General features: G+C 46.8%; 1 protein-coding gene across 1 annotated transcript in view; it reads right to left on the reverse strand.

Annotated features, from left to right (window-relative positions):
• LOC142311037 (heparan-alpha-glucosaminide N-acetyltransferase-like) overlaps window positions 1-21445 on the reverse strand; it is a 1039195-nt gene that overhangs the window by 795473 nt on the left and 222277 nt on the right. The window contains exon 7 of the mRNA XM_075349039.1: window positions 8010-8092. Within this exon, the coding sequence (XP_075205154.1) occupies window positions 8010-8092 (83 nt within the window). The remainder of the gene's footprint in view (window positions 1-8009; window positions 8093-21445) is intronic.

Here is a 21445-nt window from a genome sequence, read left to right on the forward strand (position 1 = left end):
GCCTGCTATCAGACCAGGATTTAAATAAGCAGAGAGTTAGTAATGGAAACGCCCATTGCTCAACACACCTGGTCTATGTCCAAACCATTCCTGGCCACAAGAGGGAGCCTCCCAGCAGCCAAAGCATAACTGACATTCACAACAGTACCTTCCCTTGAGGAGGGGTCACCGAACCCTCACCAACGCCACTGGGTCGCTCGGGATCAGCATGATGGAAGGCGCGAACCAACCTGTCCACATGAATGTCAGAAGCCACAACCCAAGAGTAGTAGGAATAGGGGGCGCCCACCTAGGGGTTAGGCAGGGAGGTGGGAGGTGTCAAGTCATTTCAGTGGTAGCCCTCGAGCTGTGAGGAGCTCTGGAGGAAGCTGGGAGTTTTAGCTCCCAGGGGAGAAGCAGACTAGGTCACAGACAGTGGTCTAGACCTAGAGGAGTCGGACCCCCAGTGACAGGGGATTGAGGCTAGGTGCCTGGAACTTGTCTTGGAGGACGGTCAGCAGCCTTGTCCTGTCACTGGTTCGGGACCAAAGGCACGTTGGGGTACACGGACCCTAGGTCGGGGTGAAGCTTCAGGCGACCCGGCAATTAACCTGCAGAGGACAGGGCCTATATGGACTGTTCCCACCAAGCTCAGAGATCGGGGACACTAGCGCAATGAGGGTTATAGGGCTTTCCAAACAAGCGGTCCACTGAAATCCCAAGCGTGAGCCCCTGAGAGCAGGCTCCCTCACTTAGCCATAGTGGGGAGCGGGGCCCGGAAAGCTCCAAGCTGATGGGCCACAAAGGACACTCTAAATTTGTGCCAGGAGGCAGGTCATGGACCACCAGGCAGTGCTGCAGGGGATGGGATCCGGATGAGCTCCCCTAGAGAGGCAACGGCAGTCAGAGACTTGGTTTACCTTGTTGTTAGCGTCTGCTTTTTTGCTGAGTGAGTACCCGACTGACCCCTGCAACCAGCGAGCCTGCGCTCCCCTTTCATCCCATAGCACCATCCAGAGTCCAGGGGCCTTCCGCTACCCGTGAAGGGTAACGTCATCTGGCTGCCCCACTCCAACACCCCGGGTACTCCCAACGGCAGCGGCGGTACTCCCAATTACCATACACCACGCGTGGTGTCATGAACTATACCAATCCCCTGTAAATACCCCCCTTTTTCATTTGAGTGTGGCCCCGGTTCCCGACCAGAGACCCTCGAACCACGAGTAATCACCACCTCTGGATCCGAGTGGTTCTATCCGCTGAAGGGGCGGCACAGGTCCACTTCCGTCTAATCTGCTATCTGTCAGATAACTCTCTCCTCGGCCCTCTACAATCCTGTTTACGCTTCTTACACTCTACTGAAACTGCTCTTACTAAAGTCTCTAGTGATCTACTAACAGCTAAATCTAGCAGTCTTCACTGTGCTGATTCTCCTGGATCTCTCTGCTTCATTTGATACTGTGGATCACCGTTTTATCTTGGTTTCCTTCTATCTCTCTGACTGTTCCTTCACTGTATCTTTTGCCAGCTCCTCTTCCTCTCCTCATCCCCTTACGGTCGGGGCACCTCAGGGGTCAGTCCTAGGCCCCCTCCTTTTCTCTTTATACACGGCCCCTATTGGACAAACCATCAGCAGATTTGGTTTCCAGTACCATCTCTATGCTGATGATATGCAACTGTATACATCATCTCCTGACATGACCCCTGCATTATTACAAAATACTATCGATTGTCTGTCCGCTGTCTCCAACATCATGTCCTCCCTCTATCTAAAACTGAACCTGTCAAAAACTGAACATCTCAAGTTTCCTCCCTCTCCGTCCCAATCTTCCCAAACCCAATATTATCATTTCTGTTTGTGGTTCTATCATTACTCCAAAGCAACACGCTCCTTCGCTCCCCACATTCGTTCACTCGCTCGCTCATGTCACCTCCACCTCAAAAACATCTCTAGAATTCAACCTTTTCTTTCTATTGACTCTGCATAACGTATTACTGTCGCTTTTATGCATTCTCGCCTGAATTACTGTAATTTTTTACTAATTGGTCTCCCTGTTACTAAACTCTCCCCTCTCCAATCCATTCTGAATGCCGCAGCCAGGATCATTTTCCTCTCCAACCGCTTCACTGATGCCTCTACCCTGTGCCAGTTATTGCATTGGTTGCCTATCCGTTACAGAGTACAATATAAGCTTATCACTCTCACTCACAAAGCTCTCCACGGTTCTGCACCGCCCTACATCTCCTCCCTCATCTCTGTCTATCACCCCACCCGTGCCCTTCGTTCTGCTAATGACCCAAGACTGATATCCCAAATAATTCGACCCTTCCACTCCCATCTTCAAGATTTCTCACGAGCTGCGCCTATGCTCTGGAACACACTACCAAGAACAATTAATTCCCAACATCACACCTTTAAGTGGACCCTAAAAATGCATTTCTTTAGACTAGACTATCACCTCACCACCCTGATCTAATCTAGTCCCATTCTGCCCTTCATAAAATTTACTTCCAATTCTTGTCCTCTGTATCTTATGATTGCATTCCTCTCCACTTTTTTACACTCTGTACCTGTATAAATTCTGGCTGGTGACCGGTCCACGCAGCTGGTTTTGAATCCCCTATATAATCGATGGCTGGACCATATATGTCAAGCTTCTCCCTCCCTTATTCACCTATTTTGCCTCCCCTATTTCCTCATAGACTGTAAGCTTATGAGCAGTGCCCTCACTCTTCTTGGTATCTGAATTTTGTTATTTTGTAATGTCTGATATTGTCTGTACATGTCCTCTCTGAATTGTAAAGTACCGCAGAATATGTTGGCACTATATTAATAAAAATTATTATTATTGTTATTATTATTAGTCCTTCAATGGAGCTTGGCATGCCTTGTGTTTATCAATAACTGAATGATCTCATCAGCTCACTCATTAATTTAGGAATAAAAGTTAAAGTCTATCACAGCCTTTTAAATATGGCCATATAAATGAATGCTTTAGAAAGAAATAATATCATTAATGGAGGCTTCTTAGCATGCATAGGACAATGTCCCAAAATTATCCCATCCTCTGCCGCTTCTAAATCCTGGCTGATAATCTCCATACAATGACTGGACAGAAAATCTCTGCAGCAAATTGCAGGGAAAAAAGTGGATTTTGCAGCTTACTGCTAGATAAATCATCTATTCAGAAAGCCAAAATGCAAAACGTAGCTTCTTCTTCACCTATCCCTTTTCATCTTTCTGAAAAAGACACCTTGTATATTTAATGGTAGCATAAAAATTACCAGAGAACAAAATCATGCATAAAAATAGAGTTTTCTTGCAGGATCTTATATTATCCAATGTAGTGATAATTTAAAGTTATGTCTCGTAATAATACTAGTCTGCCTTGCCTCCTGTCTAGTATGCTGGAATTAGTAAAAGGATCTATATCACTGGAGCTTTTTGGCTAAGTCGCTAAAGTTAAACTACATAGTACCCCATTGGGCACATTAGTGTTGTTGGCCACATTTAAAGGAAAGAAAACTTCCATAACCTTGCACGTGAGGACACATGGCAATTTTTTTTTGTTGACATGCTGTTTTCTAGGAAATAACATATCTTGTAGTTAGACCATCATTTGCCCAATATACAGTATGTAATAAGCATTTCTAATACAGCAAATTGTTTAAAAAATTCAAACAAATGCAGCAGATTGTTCTTAACACACCTGATATAGTTTGTCACTCATAGGCTGGTTTTAGAAGTCCGTATTTCAGGTATGTGTGACATCGTTTTTAACAAGGATGCCACATATACCCATGTTATTATTTGCTGTTACTCACACGACCGTGTTTTCACACGGACAGTGTGACCTCTCATGACCCCGCACGCACACACGCAGGCATGTCCATTTTTTCTCCGGCAGCACGGGTGTCACACGGATCGCACACTGATGTGATCCATGTGACACATACTGGAGAAAACAGGGGTCTTTTTAATAAAAAGATTTTCTATATTCACCTATATCCAGCGATGCTGTCTCTGGCTCTGCTGCCTCCCTGTTACGTCACCACCGGAGTCTGCTCCAGCGACTTCTGCTCCGATCGCCAGGCGACACCGTGTTCCTGCCGTGGATGGTGCTGGTGATGGGAGAGGAGTCGATGCCAGCAACACCGGTGGGCGCAGGCTCCGATCATCCACTGGGCTGGGTTATCTTGGGATCTGCAGTACCACTGGCTGACTGTGGGTGGCGTGTGTCTTCCAGCTGAAGTTGCCAGCATTCAGCTACAGCCAATGGGAAGACACCACACCCTTCTTAGTTCCTCTCCTGTCTGCTGACCTCTGCCAGAGATAGTTCTGATTTCCTGGCTCCTGGTCCGCCCTATTCTGTTTTATGATTCCTGTGTGCTGACTTCTGCGTGTTTTCTGACTACCCTTCTGCCTGCTGTTTTTGTACTTCGCTGCCCGATCCGGATTTGACCTCTGCTACGTTTTTTGATTACGTCCTTGTCTGCCGATTCTGTCCCTGTTCTGATATTCCTGGTTTGACCCTGCCTGACGACTACTCTGATCAGACTGCTGCCTTCCACAGGTAGTGATCTCCAGGGCCCTGTGTAATTCAAAATCCCTGTATAGGGGTTAAAGGGTTTCAGGGATCAGGGGGTCCTGCTTGGTGAGTGGCTTCCCTCTAGTCTGTCCATTACATCCCACCTGAGTCTGTTGATCCAGGCAGGCGTTACACTCCCGCTCCTTATCGCCGCTCATTATACTCACTGAATATTCAGTGCCCTGTGGTGCTAGAAGCAGCAGCACTGGGAACTTCAGTGCCGGGGACCGCATCGCTGGGTGAGTATATAGCAGTGTGTGTGTTCAGTGTATACATGCATGTGCGCTATGTATACATATGTGTGTATATGTGGTCAGTGTATACTTGTGTGTGTGTCCTGGGTGTATGTGTGTGTGTAGTGAGAACCTGGAAGCTGGATCATCGTGGGGACAGCATCGGAGACTCATCACAGTTCCCAATGAACTCTGATGAACCTGTGAAGCTGTAGCGCGGGTGTCGCGGGGGGTCATCAAGATGTCATCAGAGTTCATTGGGAACTCCGATGACGTCCTGGATGTCACTGTGCTTGCAGAATACTCACCAGTCTCCGCGATGCTGTCTGCGGCGGTGCTGGACCCAGCACTGTCCCCAGCGTTGCTCCAGCTTCCAGGTCCTGAGTGCGATGACTAATCGATGAATATAATGAGCGGCAGTCAGGGGCGGGAGGCAGCAGAGCCAGAGACAGCAGGTAAATATGGAAAAATCTTCTAATTTCAGATCTGTGTTTTCTCCGGTACCTGTCACACGTATGGAAACACAGATGTCACACGTATGACCATAACCATGCATGTGACACGGACGTCTGAAACCGGCCATAGATTGAGCAAAAACTGTAGTAATCATTAATGGTGGCCACACAAACCAATCACAAATCCTAATGCATAATTTGGTCAGAGCAACTTACTCTCCACCTTTAGGTTTCACTTGCAGTGGCATATAACACGGCTGAGTGCAATCCAATGCTGTATTCATAGCACTCTGGCCAGTGTTATACCATGGGGGAAGTAGAGATCTATAATGTTTTTCCCAATGTCGATTCGGCATGAGATAGCAATCGCAGCATGCTATGAGTGGTTCCCATTTTGGATCATAAGCTCTCAGACAAGTCTATAGGGGCATGTGAAACATTGGACTGCACTCAGATGTCATTCAAGTGCAGTCTAATTAGCACAGACACAGTCAGTGGAGAAGATTGAGAGATTAAGTTTTCCATTTTCTCCTCACATTTGCTCTGATTCTCGGAATACAGTGAATGGCACTCAGCTCACACTTGGAGCAGAGTTGACTTGAGTGTCACTTTCATAATGCATCTGATTCTCTCGCATTAGAGAATCATCGCCACTGTGAGGGATCCTTACACACAATGTAATAGCGGCTGCAGAAAAAAATAAAACTTTTTGTCTGTTTTACATTCCACCTCTCCATTGTGGAGATATTAGCAATTAAAGTTACAGCTCTGATATTCTAGTCTAATCTCCTGCATGACTCAGTGTGAGGGGATGGGCAGTGTAGCTGAGTTTAGTTGTGTAACATTACAAACCATTCTATCAGCTTTCCTTCTATTACAGCATGGCCACCTCTGCTGTACTGCTTCTCCTCCGCTCTCTTTGTTTGAAGTTGTGTAATCACATTTATGTCTGTTGTACTCAAGCAACTTGTACTCACTCTGCAGTAAGATAAAGGCTGTCATTACATCTCACACAGTAGCATAATGTTCTGAGCATCTCCTGTGTGTCAAAAAAGACTGACGGCCCTCCCAAATTTGCAGGGTGAACAGGTGTATATCTGAACATGACACATAATGACAAAAAAAGAGAGTTGCACTCTGATATGCTAAACCATGCAATCCATTAATGTAAGAATATAGACATGCATCACAGCCTAAGGAAATCTAAGAAACAATTGAGACATTTAGCATATAAAAATGGCTATATATATATATATATATATATATATATATACCCATTTTATACATATATATATATATATATATATATATATATATATATTAATATATATATATATATATATATATATATATATATATATATGTATATGCCTAGCAGCCACGTGGGGGACAATCTCATATACTGGGTACCTACATTGAACTGAATTCTCTGTCTGGCTTAGAAAACTCAATGTGTATGGGCGATTAGGAACCTGCTTTAAAGAATAAAGTCACTTTATGAGATTGCTTTGACATGGCTACTGGGCAGATATAGAAATGGCCATTTTTGTATCCTAGATATCTCAATGTTTTCTTAGATTTATTTAAGCAGTAATGCAGGTCTATATTCTTACATTCGTGGTTTGCATGCTTTAGCTTTTCAGAGTGCAGCTGTCTTTTTTTTGTCCTCTCCTGTCTGAGACATAGTGACAGCTCACTAGAGTACAAGTTGCTCTGAGCAGAACATATATGTGTGATACTGACATATCTCCAAACAGGTAATGTGGGGAGGAGCAGCAGAAAAACAGAGCTCACCTTGCAATGACAAGAGAAGTGCTTATACAAGGGTTTGTAATATGACACTGCTAAACTCAGTGGCACTGTTCCTCCCTCCACACAGACTCATGCAGGAGGACAGACCAGGAGATCAGAACTGTATTATTATACATCACTGCCTGTTTCTGATTGGTCAGCATCATATATGCTCCCTAGTGAAAACTTGGACTTAGCAAAAGTGAACTCATCGGGTTCCAAATACTTGGATTGCTAATATTTCTGCAATGGAGTGGCAAAATTAAAAAAAAATAATTGCACTCTGCCGCCCTTATTACATGATGTGTTCAGTTCAACATGAAAAATTTGGTGAAAAGTCCTCTACAGGCACCAGTTGTGCACCCATCAGTGCTACAATTGATAAATGGGGATGTTTGACATGAAGTCTTGGGTTTGGTCACACATTTTAGATTTACTGATGATTTTCCCTCTCTATTTTAAGATGGGAACCTCTGCACTGGATTACAGAATCAGCAAAGTAAATAAGGTTTCAAAAGAGTCATCTACAAACTGTGGCTAATTTCCTTGCACTGTGGACTATTGCATTTGGAGAATATCAATTCTTTGTACTTTGTACTGATTTGAAATGGATATGGAGAAATACACCAAACTTGTATTGGAATCCACATGTTACACTAACAACAAAATACACAAAAAAATTCTATTTTTTTATGACCTTGGTATGTAAATACAAAACATGTTATGAAATGCCAGTTTTTGGTTGGATTAACACATAAGCAAAGATCAAAGCAGACCATGTTACAAATCCTATTTGCTTTCACAACTCCAAGAAATCTATTTTACATTGTTACATTCCAATATATAAACTCTGTAACTGTGAGCTGGTTTCATCACAGGGCTTGCAGGTGCTGATACTTTAGTTTAGAGAAACCCATAATGTAATTTTGTAGCAGTGTATATGAAGAATATGTATACATTACCCTCTAAATGTATCCAGAGAAAGCAGCCGTCTCTTTTTGGGAATATCAGCATTTTGTATTTCATTAACAGGTACATCAGGTTCCTGTATTAAAATAGAAGATGAGTCATTTACTGAAAGCTTGTGCAAAGCATATATCATTGTGGCAAAGTCTGTATTCATATATCCGCAGTAATAAAGATAACCTGTCACCAGGGAAAAAGTGGACAGTTCTTGCTCTTATTTTATTCACACTGCTCCCATTAGTATTCTGTTTTTATGTCTTTTTAATTCACAATTCAGTTTCAGACATATGTGCTTTTTTATTTACTGCTAATTTCCATGGTCTTTAGCATGTACTCATGGTTTACGGTGCTCACAGGATTCTTGGAGCTTTGTGTTTAGTCTAACCTGCATTATTATTATCCTTCGAACAATGACCACTTGGTAAAGGCTGTATAAAGTAGCACTAAATAAAAAGGCTCATAATTCTGGAGTCTGGTGGATTTAAAAAAAGAAAAAGCGGAATACTTAGGAGGATAGTTAATAAAATAGGAGCAAAAAAACTGGCCACTTCTGACCAGGGAACTGGTCTTCAATAGAGTTGAGCGCGGTTCGCGGTTCGAGGTTCTCCAGTTCTAGGCTCGAGTGATTTTGGGGCCTGTTCTAGATCGAACTAGAACTCGAGCTTTTTGCAAAAGCTCGATAGTTCTAGAAACGTTCGAGAACGGTTCTAGCAGCAAAAAAACAGCTAATTCCTAGCTGGCTTTCCGCTGTAATAGTGTAAGTCACTCTGTGACTCACACTATTATGACATTTCAGTGTATAGTGTGCGTGAACAGCGCCTTCAGATCACTGCTGTTTGTATAATGGCGATCGCCATTTTTTTTTTTTTCCTTATCTTCCTTCCCTAAGCGCACGCGTCTTGTGGGGCGGGCCAGCATGTCAGCCAATCCCAGACTCACACACAGCTAAGTGGACGTTTAGCCAGAGAAGCAACGGCATGTGTGATAGGATGTCCATGTCACATGTCCCTGCATTATAAAACCGGACATTTTCCTCCAGGACGCCATTATCTCTTCTGCGTCCTTGGTGTCAGACATCACTGGCGCAGCTCCGTCCTGAGTACTATCGCTGATACAGCTGTATGCGCTCCATACACAGCGCTGGACAGCATAGGGATAGCACTTTCCATCAGTCCTTTTAAGGGCTGAAACCGGTAGGGTCAGAGTTAAGGTGACAGGTCCTGAAAACAGCGACAGCGTCTGTGTAGCAAAGGTCAGGGATTTCGTCGCTGCATTTCCCCATTAGGAGGGAATAGAAAGGCAGGCTTCCTTTCCTCTACCCAGAGCCCCACAATCCTGGCACTGTACCCTCCTGTCCTCTGCACACTCCAACTCATTATAACTAAGCCATTATACTAGCAAACACTCAGTGTACCTAGTGGCATCCTAAACGTGGCTATTGGACTTTGCTATAGTCCCACTAGTGCAAAGACATTTGCAGCACCTCTGCCTGCATTGCACACTCCAACTCATTATAACTAAGCCATTATACTAGCAAACACTCAGTGTACCTAGTGGCATCCTAAAAGTGGCTATTGGACTTTTGTCTAGTCACACTATTGCAAAGATATTTGCAGCACGTCTGCCTTTATTGCACACTCAAACTCTTTTTAACTAAGCCATTATACTAGCAAACAGTCATTGTACCTAGTGTGGCATCCTAAACATGGCTATTGTACTTTTGTGTAGTCACACTAGTGGAAAGATATTTGCAGCACGTCTGCCTGCATTGCACACTCAAACTCTTTTTAACTAAGCCATTATACTAGCAAACAGTCATTGTACCTAGTGTGGCATCCTAAACGTGGCTATTGGACTTTTGTGTAGTCACACTAGTGGAAAGATATTTGCAGCACGTCTGCCTGCATTGCACACTCAAACTCTTTTTAACTAAAGCTGGTGTCACACATAACGACGACGACAACGACGTCGCTGCTACGTCACCATTTTCTGTGACGTTGCAGCGACGTCCCGTCGCTGTCGCTGTGTGTGACATCCAGCAACGACCTGGCCCCTGCTGTGAGGTCGCCGGTCGTTGCTGAATGTCCAGCTTCATTTTTTGGTCGTCACTCTCCCGCTGTGACACACACATCGCTGTGTGTGACAGCGAGAGAGCGACGAAATGAAGCGATCAGGAGCCGGCACTGGCAGCTGCGGTAAGCTGTAACCAGCGTAAACATCGGGTAACCAAGGGAAGACCTTTCCCTAGTTACCCGATGTTTACGCTGGTTACCAGCCTCCGCTCTTGCTGCCAGTGCCGGCTCCTGCACTGTGACATGTGGCTGCAGTATGCATCGGGTAATTAACCCGATGTATACTGTAGCAAGGAGAGCAAGGAGCCAGCGCTAAGCAGTGCGCGCGGCTCCTTGCTCTCTGCACTGTGACATGTAGCTGCAGTACACATCGGGTTAATTAACTCGATGTGTACTGTACCTAGGAGAGCAAGGAGCCAGCGCTAAGCGCGGCTCCCTGCTCTCTGCACATGTAGCACAGCGACGTTATGATCGCTGCTTCTGCTGTGTTTGACAGCTAAGCAGCGATCATAACAGCGACTTACAAGGTCGCTGTTACGTCACCGAAAATGGTGATGTAACAGCGACGTCGTTGTCGCTGTCGCTTAGTGTGACACCAGCTTAAGCCATTATACTAGCAAACAGTCAGTGTACCTAGTGGCATCCTAAACGTGGCTATTGTACTTTTGTGTAGTCACACTAGTGGAAAGATATTTGCAGCACGTCTGCCTGCATTGCACACTCAAACTCTTTTTAACTAAGCCATTATACTAGCAAACAGTCAGTGTACCTAGTGGCATCCTAAACGTGGCTATTGGACTTTTGTCTAGTCACACTATTGCAAAGATATTTGCAGCACGGCTGCCTGCATTGCACACTCAAACTCTTTTTAACTAAGCCATTATACTAGCAAACAGTCATTGTACCTAGTGTGGCATCCTAAACGTGGCTATTGGACTTTTGTGTAGTCACACTAGTGGAAAGATATTTGCAGCACGTCTGCCTGCATTGCACACTCAAACTCTTTTTAACTAAGCCATTATACTAGCAAACAGTCAGTGTACCTAGTGGCATCCTAAACGTGGCTATTGGACTTTTGTGTAGTCACACTAGTGGAAAGATATTTGCAGCACGTCTGCCTGCATTGCACACTCAAACTCTTTTTAACTAAGCCATTATACTAGCAAACAGTCAGTGTACCTAGTGGCATACAAGAAGTGGCTGTTGTACTCCATTAGTGCCCCACTGGTGCAAATCTATGTGCAGCACCTCTGCATGACACCCTCCTGCTCTGTTTTTTTTTTTTTTAAACTTTGAATTTTTATTGAGATTTTCAATTTACGTTTTTCATACATAAAATAAAACATAAAATTCAGAATTCTTATCGAACCTAGACAAACAATGACAGGACAGGTGAGGAGGGTTAGGAGGGGAGAGGAGAAATAGGAGGGAAGAGGGAAGGGTTTCAAGAGTCCATGCTCCTTCCATAGGACCCATAGGCCTCAGTCTCACAGATCCTCCTGTCTGGCCTGGAAACGGTCAACTGTGTCATGCAATAGTGCCGTGAGATGTTCCATGCGTCTAACGTCCAGTAATCTATACTTGAGGCTCTGGAGTGAGGGTGTCCCTGGCTGCCTCCAATTCTTTGCAATTAAGCATCTGGCCGCCGTAAGGATGTGGGACAAAAGCTTAGAGGCCGTTTTTCCCAATCCCCCATTCCCAAGACCCAGAACATAGATCAGGGGATCAAGATCAACCTCTATATATAGTACTTTATGGATCAACCCTCTAACCCGCTCCCAGAAGGGGACTATCCCTGGACAGGACCAGAATATGTGCAGAATAGTGCCCCTGCCTCCCCCGCATCTCCAGCAACAAGCCGGTATAGAGGGGTCTATGCCATGAAGGAAATCTGGAGTGTGGTACCAAAATAGCAAAATTTTATAGATATTTTCCTTATATAGTGTGCATATTGACGTCTTGGCGGCGTTTCCCCAGATTGCTGCCCATTCCTGAGAAAGTATCCGCCTTACCAATAGAGACTCCCATTTCCGCATGTATGGAAAAGACCCCTCGGGCCCCTCCCGTGACTCAGTGCCCCTTCTGCAAATTTTCTCAAAATCTGTGGGAATCGAGGCCCCTGCCCTGCCAAACAAGGAGCCAGCCAAGTCTCTGATCTGCAGATATTGGAAAAACTCTCGATTAGAGAGAGAGAATTTATCTCTAAGGTACTCAAAGGAATGGATCTGCATTGTACTTCCATCTATAATGTCTGCAAATCTGAATAGACCTGCCTTGAGCCAGGGGTGCACCATGTCCGACTCCAGACTGCTTGGGAGCAAGGGTTGGTATATGAAGGACACCAGGGGGGAGCAGGGGGATGCCAAAGGAAATCTTCTAATGCAAAATGCCCAGAGGTCCCTAGTGAACTGCATCGGTCCAAGAAGAGGGGGGGCGAATCACACCGGGCCCGGGGCCACAGGAGCGTGTTTGGATGTATAGGCGCCAGCCAAAGTTTTTCAATCTCAGTCCACCTGTTGTATGCCCAAAGGGACACCCAACAGGGGATCCTCCTAAGATGGGCCGCCCAATAGTATTTTAGGATGTCCGGGACAGAAAGCCCCCCCCTGTTTCTCCGAGCCATCAACACCTCCCTGGCCACCCTATGACGTTTGTTACACCAAATAAATCTAAGGATAGCCGCCTGAAGGGACTTCAGCTCCTTTATTGGTACCTTAACTGGGAGGGTTTCAAAGAAATATAATAATTTTGGGAGCAAGCTCATTTTAACCGCCGCAATGCGCCCCATCCACGAAAGAGGGAGGGGCAACCACTTGCTCAAAAGATTTCTCAGCTCTCGGAAAAGGGGGGGAAGTTAAGGTTATAGAGGGAATCATAAGTAGATGTGAGGTTAACCCCCAGGTACTTGACCGCATCTGTCTTCCAACGAAACTTAAAATTCAAACGCAGGTAATCCAGGGCCACCGGGTCGAGATTCAAGGGCATTGCCTCCGTTTTGCTAGAGTTGATCTTATACCCCGAAAGGCTCCCGTACCTACCCAAGGTGCACATTAAAATTGGAAGGGACACATGGATGTTAGTAAGTGTAATGAGCACATCGTCGGCAAAAAGCGAGATTTTAAACGGTTTATTCCTGACCAGGACCCCCGAGATGTCTGGGTTGCTCCTGACCGAGGCCGCGAGGGGCTCTATGCATAGCACAAAAAGGAGGGGGTAGAGGGGGCACCCCTGCCTGGTGCCATTGGAGATGAGAAAAGGCTTAGAGATGTGGAGGGGGAGTTTGATAGAGGCCGTAGGAGCGCTATACAGGGACTTCAAGGCCCGCATAAAGCCACCCGAGATCCCAAAGACCTCCAGTGTCTTGAAGAGAAAAGGCCACGCAAGGCGGTCAAAAGCCTTCTCTGCATCTAGACTCAACACCAACGCCTGTTGCTTCGTCCGATTTGCCACATCCACCAGGTCTATGACCTTCCTGGTGTTGTCACCCCCCTGACGGCAAGGGACAAAACCCACCTGGTCTTTATACACGAGTTGGGGCAACCATCGATTAAGCCTGGCCGCCAAGAGCTTGGTGAACATCTTCAAATCGGAGTTCAAAAGGGCTATTGGTCTATAATTAGCACAGTCCAATGGGTCCCTGGGTGGCTTGGGCAGGAGGATTAAATGGGAGTGTAGCATGGATGGAGGGATAGGGTCACCCTGAAGGAAAGAGTTAAACAAGGCGGCCATGTGTGGGAGGAGCTCCGCCGCAAACACCTTGTAATAAAAATAAGTAAAGCCGTCCGGGCCCGGTGACTTCCCGCCAGGCAGGGCTTCCAGAACTTGCTCCAGTTCCTCTGTAGTAATCTCTTCATTCAAAGCCGCGGCTGCTCCGCAAGGCAGTGAAGGGAGCTCAAGGGCCAAAAAATAGTCCCCAAGTGCCCCAGCCCCGCGCGAAGCCATGCCCGGGGAACCGGAAGGTTATAAAGCTTGTTGTAGTAATTGAAAAAAATGTCAGCTATTGAAGTGGGGTGATAGTGGATAGTGCCCTTTTCATCGCGCAGAGCCTGAGGGCATGAGGATGTAGCGCGCTCCTTAAGCTGCCTGGCGAGTAAGGTATGAGCCTTATTACTCCTTTCATAGTATCTTTGTTTGGAAAAGGTTAGCAATTTTTCTGCTCTGCCAATTGCCAAGTCTCTCAACTTTTCCCTAAGGCTGATGACTCTCCTAAGAATAGTCAGTGATGGGGCAGCCGCCAGTCTCCCCTCCTGTAGCTTAAGATGGGCCGTTATAGAGTCCCGCTGACTTGTGGCATTCTTTTTAGCCCTGGCGCCCTCTCTAATGCATAGTCCCCTCATCACTGCCTTGTGAGCTTCCCAGAGTGTTGCCGGCGACGTGACCGTGCCCGTGTTCAACTGAAAGAATTCGACCAGTTGCTTATTTAAAAAGGCCCTAGTGTCGGGATTTTTGATCAGAGATTCATTAAGGCGCCAATGCTGAGGCCTAGGTCGAGGACCATCTTTCTTGAAGTCCATTATGAGTGGGGAATGGTCTGACCACGTAATGGATCCCATCTCCACCCGCTCAAGACACCCCAGCAGCTGTGAGTCAATGAAAAAATAGTCTATTCTGGTGTGCGTCTGATGCGGATGCGAGTAGAAGGAAAAGGCCTTCTCTCCCGGGTGGTCCACCCTCCAAGCGTCGTATAAAGCGCCTGATCTAATGAGCCTACGAAAGTCCCGGGACAAATTTTTCAAAGCACCCGATGGAGGGTGTCCACCCACAGAGAGTCTGTCGGCCACCTCCGAAAAGGGGATGTTAAAGTCTCCCCCCAACACCGTAGAGGCCGGTGCCAGTCCGCCTATCAGATCGAGTATTTTCTTAAGAAAGCGTATCTGCCCTTCATTAGGTGCATAAATGTTGGCCAGTATGTGCGGGGATCCCCCCAGTTGGCCCTCCAGAATCACATATCTACCCTCTGGATCGCAGTGAGAACCCGTAATTTGTAGAGGACAACTGGAGGATATTAAAATAGCAACTCCCCCCCTCTTGGAACCCGAGTAAGCCGAGTAATGGATGGGAAAGCGGTGGGACGCAAATTTGAAAGTGTTTGATTCCACAAAATGTGTTTCTTGGATAAAGGCTATGTCTGCACCTGATGTTTTCAGTTCCTGTAGCAGCAATTTCCTCTTACGGGGTGAATTCAGATCTTTTACGTTAAGAGAGATAATGCGAGTCATATCTAAAACTTAGAAGTAAGAAAAAGCTAATGGCACACCTATACCGTCGGGGGCATGACTTCCCCTGTGAAGCCGGCCAGAGGAGACGGTCCATACGACAAAGGGCCGCAGCTCCCAGGGACTCTAGAAGGGGTGGTACCTGAAAGGACACATAAGGAAAAAACATCGGGGAGTGGGGAAGACAAGGACAAACATAGAAATGAACATGAATTAAGAACATTAACCAAAATGCATAAACCTTAGGCATAGATTCCCGGGGGGTAAACCCGGAAGGGAGAGACCTAGAGGGAGGTTCCCCAACCCGTCTGGGCTGAGAGAGCCACCCACCTCACTCCCCAGTAGCCCTCCCACGGGGGTCAGTCCAGTGGGCACGGGCCCGTGCCTAAAGGAAACAAGGGAGAAAAAAAAAACCTCAACCACTAACTCCAAGTAAGGGGACCGGGCTCCCGCCAACCCCCCTACCCCCCACGGCATCATTGTGGCTACAGCCCCCCCCCCTTATGCAGCTCAACAGACCTAGAGGGCCGCAGATGACACAATGGACAGTCAGAGGCTTGCTGTAGAGAGAGTCACAGTATCACAAAGCATGCTCAGCCACTGGAACTTAGAGGGTATAAGAAATAGGCACCAACCAGGTTAAGGAGTGTCCTCAACAGCGAGACGGGGAGGGGAGCGACCCGCGGCCCCTACCTCCTCTCCCCCCCAAAGCCCCACGCCCTCCACCCCTCACCTTGGACCACACGGGAGGGGGCGGACCTTCCAACCTTTGCAAGTCCCAATCTGGGATACAGACCGCTGGAATGGCCAATGCTTCACAGAACAGAGTAGTATCTGCTGGAGTGCGAAGGGTCGCCGATTTACCCCCTCTGCGCGCTGTTAGTGCAAACGGGTAACCCCAGCGGTATGGAACCTGGTGCTCCTTCAGGCTCGTGAGGAGGGGTTTGAGGTGCCGCCTTTTCTGGAGTGTGATGCGAGAAAGATCCGGGAAAAGCTGGATTTCCTTGCCATTGAACACAGATGCCGTGCGCCTCATTCTAGCCTTAGCCATGATCAGTTCTTTGGTGGAGAAGTCGTGAATGCAACAAATGATGTCCTGGGGTTGGGTGAATAAATTCTTCGGCTGTAAAGCCCTGTGTGCCCTGTCCAGCTTGATGATGTTAGAAGGGGGAGCGTCCAACACTTCATTAAAGATGGATTGTAGTATGGAGTTTGTGTCCTCGGGCCCATCTGACTCTGGGACCCCCCTCACACGGACATTGCAACGGCGTCCTCTGTTGTCGAGATCCTCTATGTGAGACTGCATATCCTCCATAATTTTTTGTTGCGATGTTGCCAGTTTGTGTAATTCTGATACATGGGATCTGGTGATGTCATGCTCTTCCTCCAGGGATTCAATTCTGCCAGACAATTGCTGCAAATCTCTCCTCACTTCAGCTATTTCTGACCTGCAAGTTGCTTTAACCTCATGTATGAGGCATTGAAAGTCCTCTTTAGAAGGAAGTTTACTTATGAAATCATGCATGTCCTTATAGAAGGTGTCTGGCCCTTTAAGGTGAGCACCTGCAGTAATAGACACTGGAGTTTTAGTCTGGTGCTGGGGAAGCTGGGAAGGTTGATCTCCACACCGAGGCCCAGAGGGGGGAAGCAGGCTGCTCTGTTCCCTGATATTACCAGCTGTGGCTGCAGTCCCTTCTCCCGGCAGTGGGGAGGGCTGCCCCCCGACCTCCACCTTATCTCCCACAGCCACTATGTGCTCCTGGGCCTGCTGCTGCTGTGCCTGAGGATCCGATGCAGTGCAGGGCTGCTGAGCCAAGGCATCCCCTGTTGGATCTGCTGCAGGGACTCCTCCACTCCCCCCTGTGTCCCCGCTCACCCACACCTCCTTCTCTTGCTGCTTAGCAGGCCGGGCCAGTGTCTCCATTTCCCCTCCATACTCCTGGAAAGATGGCGTCCGGGCCTCCCCTTGACCCTGTTCCAGGCCCAAGAAAGTATCCAGCGCCGTGGTGTGCAGCGGGGGGGCCACCGATGCCTGCTGCGATGGTTTAATCCTCCGTGGTCCCATCCTGAGAGCCGGTGAGTAGGTTTATGCTTATGATAAGTGCTGATTTAGCTGAGGGTCAACAGGAGCTCCTCTTCCCCACGTCCACTCAGCTCAGCATCCTGGACACGCCCCCTGCTCTGTTTTTAATAAGCTTTAATGATAGCAAAAAATACTGCCATTTAGTGGCATCATAGAACTGGCTGTTGTATTCCATTAGTGCCCCACTGGTGCCAAGCTATTTCTAGCACCTCTGCATGACACCCTCCTGCTCTGTTTTTAATAAGCTATAATGATAGCAAAAAATACTGCAACTTAGTGGTATACAAAAAATGCCTGTAGGACTCCTTCATTGTGCCACTTGTGCCAAGCAATCTCAAGCACCTCTGCATTCTACCGTCATGCACATTTAGCTATGCTAATTTTATAGCAAACTCAGGGAATTCCTTGCTGCATTTGATCATTAGGAGGGATAGAAAGTGAAGCTTCTTTTACTGTCCTGGTACCCACAGAACACGGCCACTGTACCCATCTGTCCACTTTTGCCATGCTATTTAATTTGCACAAAGAGCTGACTCTTTTTCTGCCTTCCTAAAATTGTCTGGAATACTAAGTTAGTGTTCCTTTGCTACCAAGCAAGGTACAACACATGTGCATTCTACACTCCTTTCCCTTTCTGGAAAGCAATTATTAACTGCAGGTAGTCCAGGCAATCTGTGACGAAGGTGCAGGCGTGGATATAATGTAGCCTGCATCCAATGATGGTTCTCTCGATGTCTGACAGCTCAACAATACCATCTGTTTCCACTTCCAAAACAAGTGATGACCTGCCAATCACACTCCCTGTTGCGGGTTAAGGAGTGGAAGTTCAGTGTGAAAAACCATGTGTGACTGCTGTCCCCACAGTCACAGAGGATGAAGAGCACGCAGATGCACTTGATGGGGCAGGCGGTGGTTGCACAGGCACGCTAGGCCGCATTGTAGCACAGTGAAATTCACATTGCGACTTATGCTTCATTTTAAGTCGTGTACAGGGTGGGCTCCCCAGTATGCAGCAAAACCAGGCAAAAGGAAAAGGACTCTAGGCAGTTGGGTTGATAAATGATTGTTTAACTTTACCAAAACAAACAATAAGAACCATGCATACAATTAAAATAATTGAACAATCTATTCTGTTGCCTACTACCTGCTAATCCCTCTGTGTAGCAGTAATTGTGTGTTTGTGCGTGTGTGTGTGTGTGTGTGTGTGTGCGAACACGACCTACCAGTGGCGCATCACAAGAGCTTCCCAGTTATCTACCTAAACATAGACAAAACACATGACCCCCCCTGAATACCCTTGTTAGCTGAAGCCTCACAGATAATGCAGATGATAACAGTGTGAATGCAAACCACACAGCTCTGCAACACAGTCATGGAAATCTTGAAAAGCAACATTCAATGCAAACATGTGTTGCTGTCCCTCTATGATTTAAACTGTACGTGACAATTTGACAGTGCAGAGGCAGCAAGTCTTATTGTCTATATAGTCGACCTACCCAGAACAGATATGTGTTTTGCTAATAAAACAAAGTGTTGCGTGCCCGCATTATTGTCTGGGCATAGTCTACCGTACCCGGGTACTGTGATGTCCAGTTGCCAGAAATACAGACTTTACGCTCCTCTCACGGTAAACAGTATAGACAGCACCGTAAGAATGTTGGTCTGTGGCACAGGATGCTGCTCACTGACGTTACAGTGCTCATCATCAAAGTACAACACAACTCCCCTCACAATTGAACGAAGTGTTTCCACGGTGGCTCCTTGCTGTAACACACACCTTTAGCTTTTCCTTCTGTTCATAGACAGCATCTCCAAGTCCACCCCCGAAGAGCAATTTTCTATTGCTATAGTGACCAAAGGCAGATCCAAAAAAACAGCAGCCCCTTGTGTGTAGTCTGCAACAATGCATGCAATGAACGGCAAATAAGCATATTGCGTTGACAGTTGCTAAAGCTGAGCAATACACCTTCACGCTGTCATTTTATATTTATGTGATACTTCATGGAGGAAGTACTCAAAAGTGTGAGTTTTTGCCTTCTACTTACAGATTGTTGACAAATCTTACAGATTCCATGACTTTGGTGATCCTTTGCGATGTCCAAAAATTCACAGGCTAGGAAAGGCTTACAGCCCATGCGACCTGCATAGCCAACACGACATCTGCTCAGAGTCAAAGTTGTGGTCCAGGATTCAGTTGTTGACGTGCTCCAGTACTTTGTCTCTGGCCAGGAAGACGCAACGTAACCTCGTCGTCAGTAGCATCCTCCTCCACCTCCTCTGCTGACCTCATCGACTGGCTGACTTTGGTTTGACACTAAGTGTTGTCTCCAACCTCATCAATAACCCTGTGTGTTTTCATTCCCCTCGTCCTGAGTCCTCTGAGACAACCTCTTCCTGCCCTGACCGAATAGTAAAGTTGTCCTTCCAATCAGGTATCTGTGCTCCTCATCATGTTCCCCATTGTCTCCACCAGGAGGATTTACTTTTTGGAAATGAGGGTGTAGGTTAGGCTCAGCACCTTCTTCATCGGGGCCTGGATCCCAGTCACAAAGCTTCAGGCTATCTGCGCAGATAATTTCCCCTGTCTCATGGAACTCGCTACCTCAACACGTTAGGTTATCTGCTACACACGCAAGCTTTAAACTGAATCTTAAAACTCATCTGTTCAGAAATGACTATAACCTTCAATGACACCACCACCATACGTACTTGACGCTCAACCTAAACAACTCCTACTGTCTCCTCACAAAAATCCTTTAGAATGTAATCCTGCAAGGGCAGGGCCCTCTTCCCTCTGTACCAGTCTGTCTATAGTTACTTGTATATGTATTCTGTATGTAACCCCCTTCTCATGTACAGCACCATGGAATCAATGGTGCTCTATAAATCAATAATAATAAAAATAATAATAACTTCCTTGTCTGTACTCATTGCAGCTTTGGAGCAGACCTCTGATTCCCAGGCTATAGTGCGACTGAACAGCTATGCAAACTCAACCATCTCTGTCACCCCATACTCAGCAGGGCTGGTGGAAACTTGAGAGCTGTTAGGAAGCAAGTGCGATTGGATTGACACCACAGAGGAATGGATTATTTGGGATCTTGAAATTGGGGTGGAGGAGAGGCCACTTTATGGAGCAATTCAGATCCATTGAAGCAGCTACTGATTTGGCCTCATCTACATTTGTTAGCGATGGTCGTGTCCAGGAAAAAAGGGATCATATCAGATTATCCATGGGAAGAAGTACACCTGTTCTTTTTGATGTTATTTGTTGTTACAAAACGGTGACGCCTTAAACGCAAGCAGCCTGCTGTGGTTTCAGTTGCGCCCAGGCATCAGCTGCCATTTAGGCCTGTGCCTCGGGTTGTCCAGCTGGCTGCTTTCTCCTCCATGTCTAAGTGTGGAGAGGCAGCTATTGCGCATGCGTGTGCCGATTTACCCCAGCCGCAGCCTAACTCCAGTGTTTCGCCTAGTGAGTATGCTCAGCCTGACTGTGCCATTCCTGAGGCTAAGTCTTCATTTCGGGTTACAGCGCATGCTCCCACACTTAGTGCGAAAAGCCTCTTTGCACAGGTACTTGCACTCCATGCCGGGTCTAAGTCCTGTGTTGTACATAGACACCATGCTAAAGCTCATAGTCTTTTTTCAGAGACTGTATTTCATGCAACTGACCATGGTCAGGCACTTACTGCATCAGAAACTAGGTCCGGTAATGAACTCTTTGGCCCTGCCCCTGATGTGGGGGGCCCATTTAGACCACAGGGCATCAGGTGTCCTGACGATGTGGCCAGGCCACTCCCAAATGGCTTGCAGAGGCCCGCCCCTATGACTTGTCAACTCATTATTGATGGTCAGACGATGACTGGTGAGGTGTTTGTGTCATGACAGCCATGAGGTCATCATTTAAGTTGCGGTTCCAAATAGGACGCTAGTTATGCCACTCATGACGTATCACTCTGCTTTTGTCTCCAGGAGGTGCATTGTGGTCCACCCTGGTTTGGGGCGGACCCAGGTTATAGAAGGGGCTGGAGACAACAAGGAGGTGCGCAGTCTTCTATTAT

Source organism: Anomaloglossus baeobatrachus, chromosome 5 (assembly GCF_048569485.1).
Source record: "Anomaloglossus baeobatrachus isolate aAnoBae1 chromosome 5, aAnoBae1.hap1, whole genome shotgun sequence".
Taxonomy (NCBI): Eukaryota; Metazoa; Chordata; class Amphibia; order Anura; family Aromobatidae; genus Anomaloglossus; species Anomaloglossus baeobatrachus.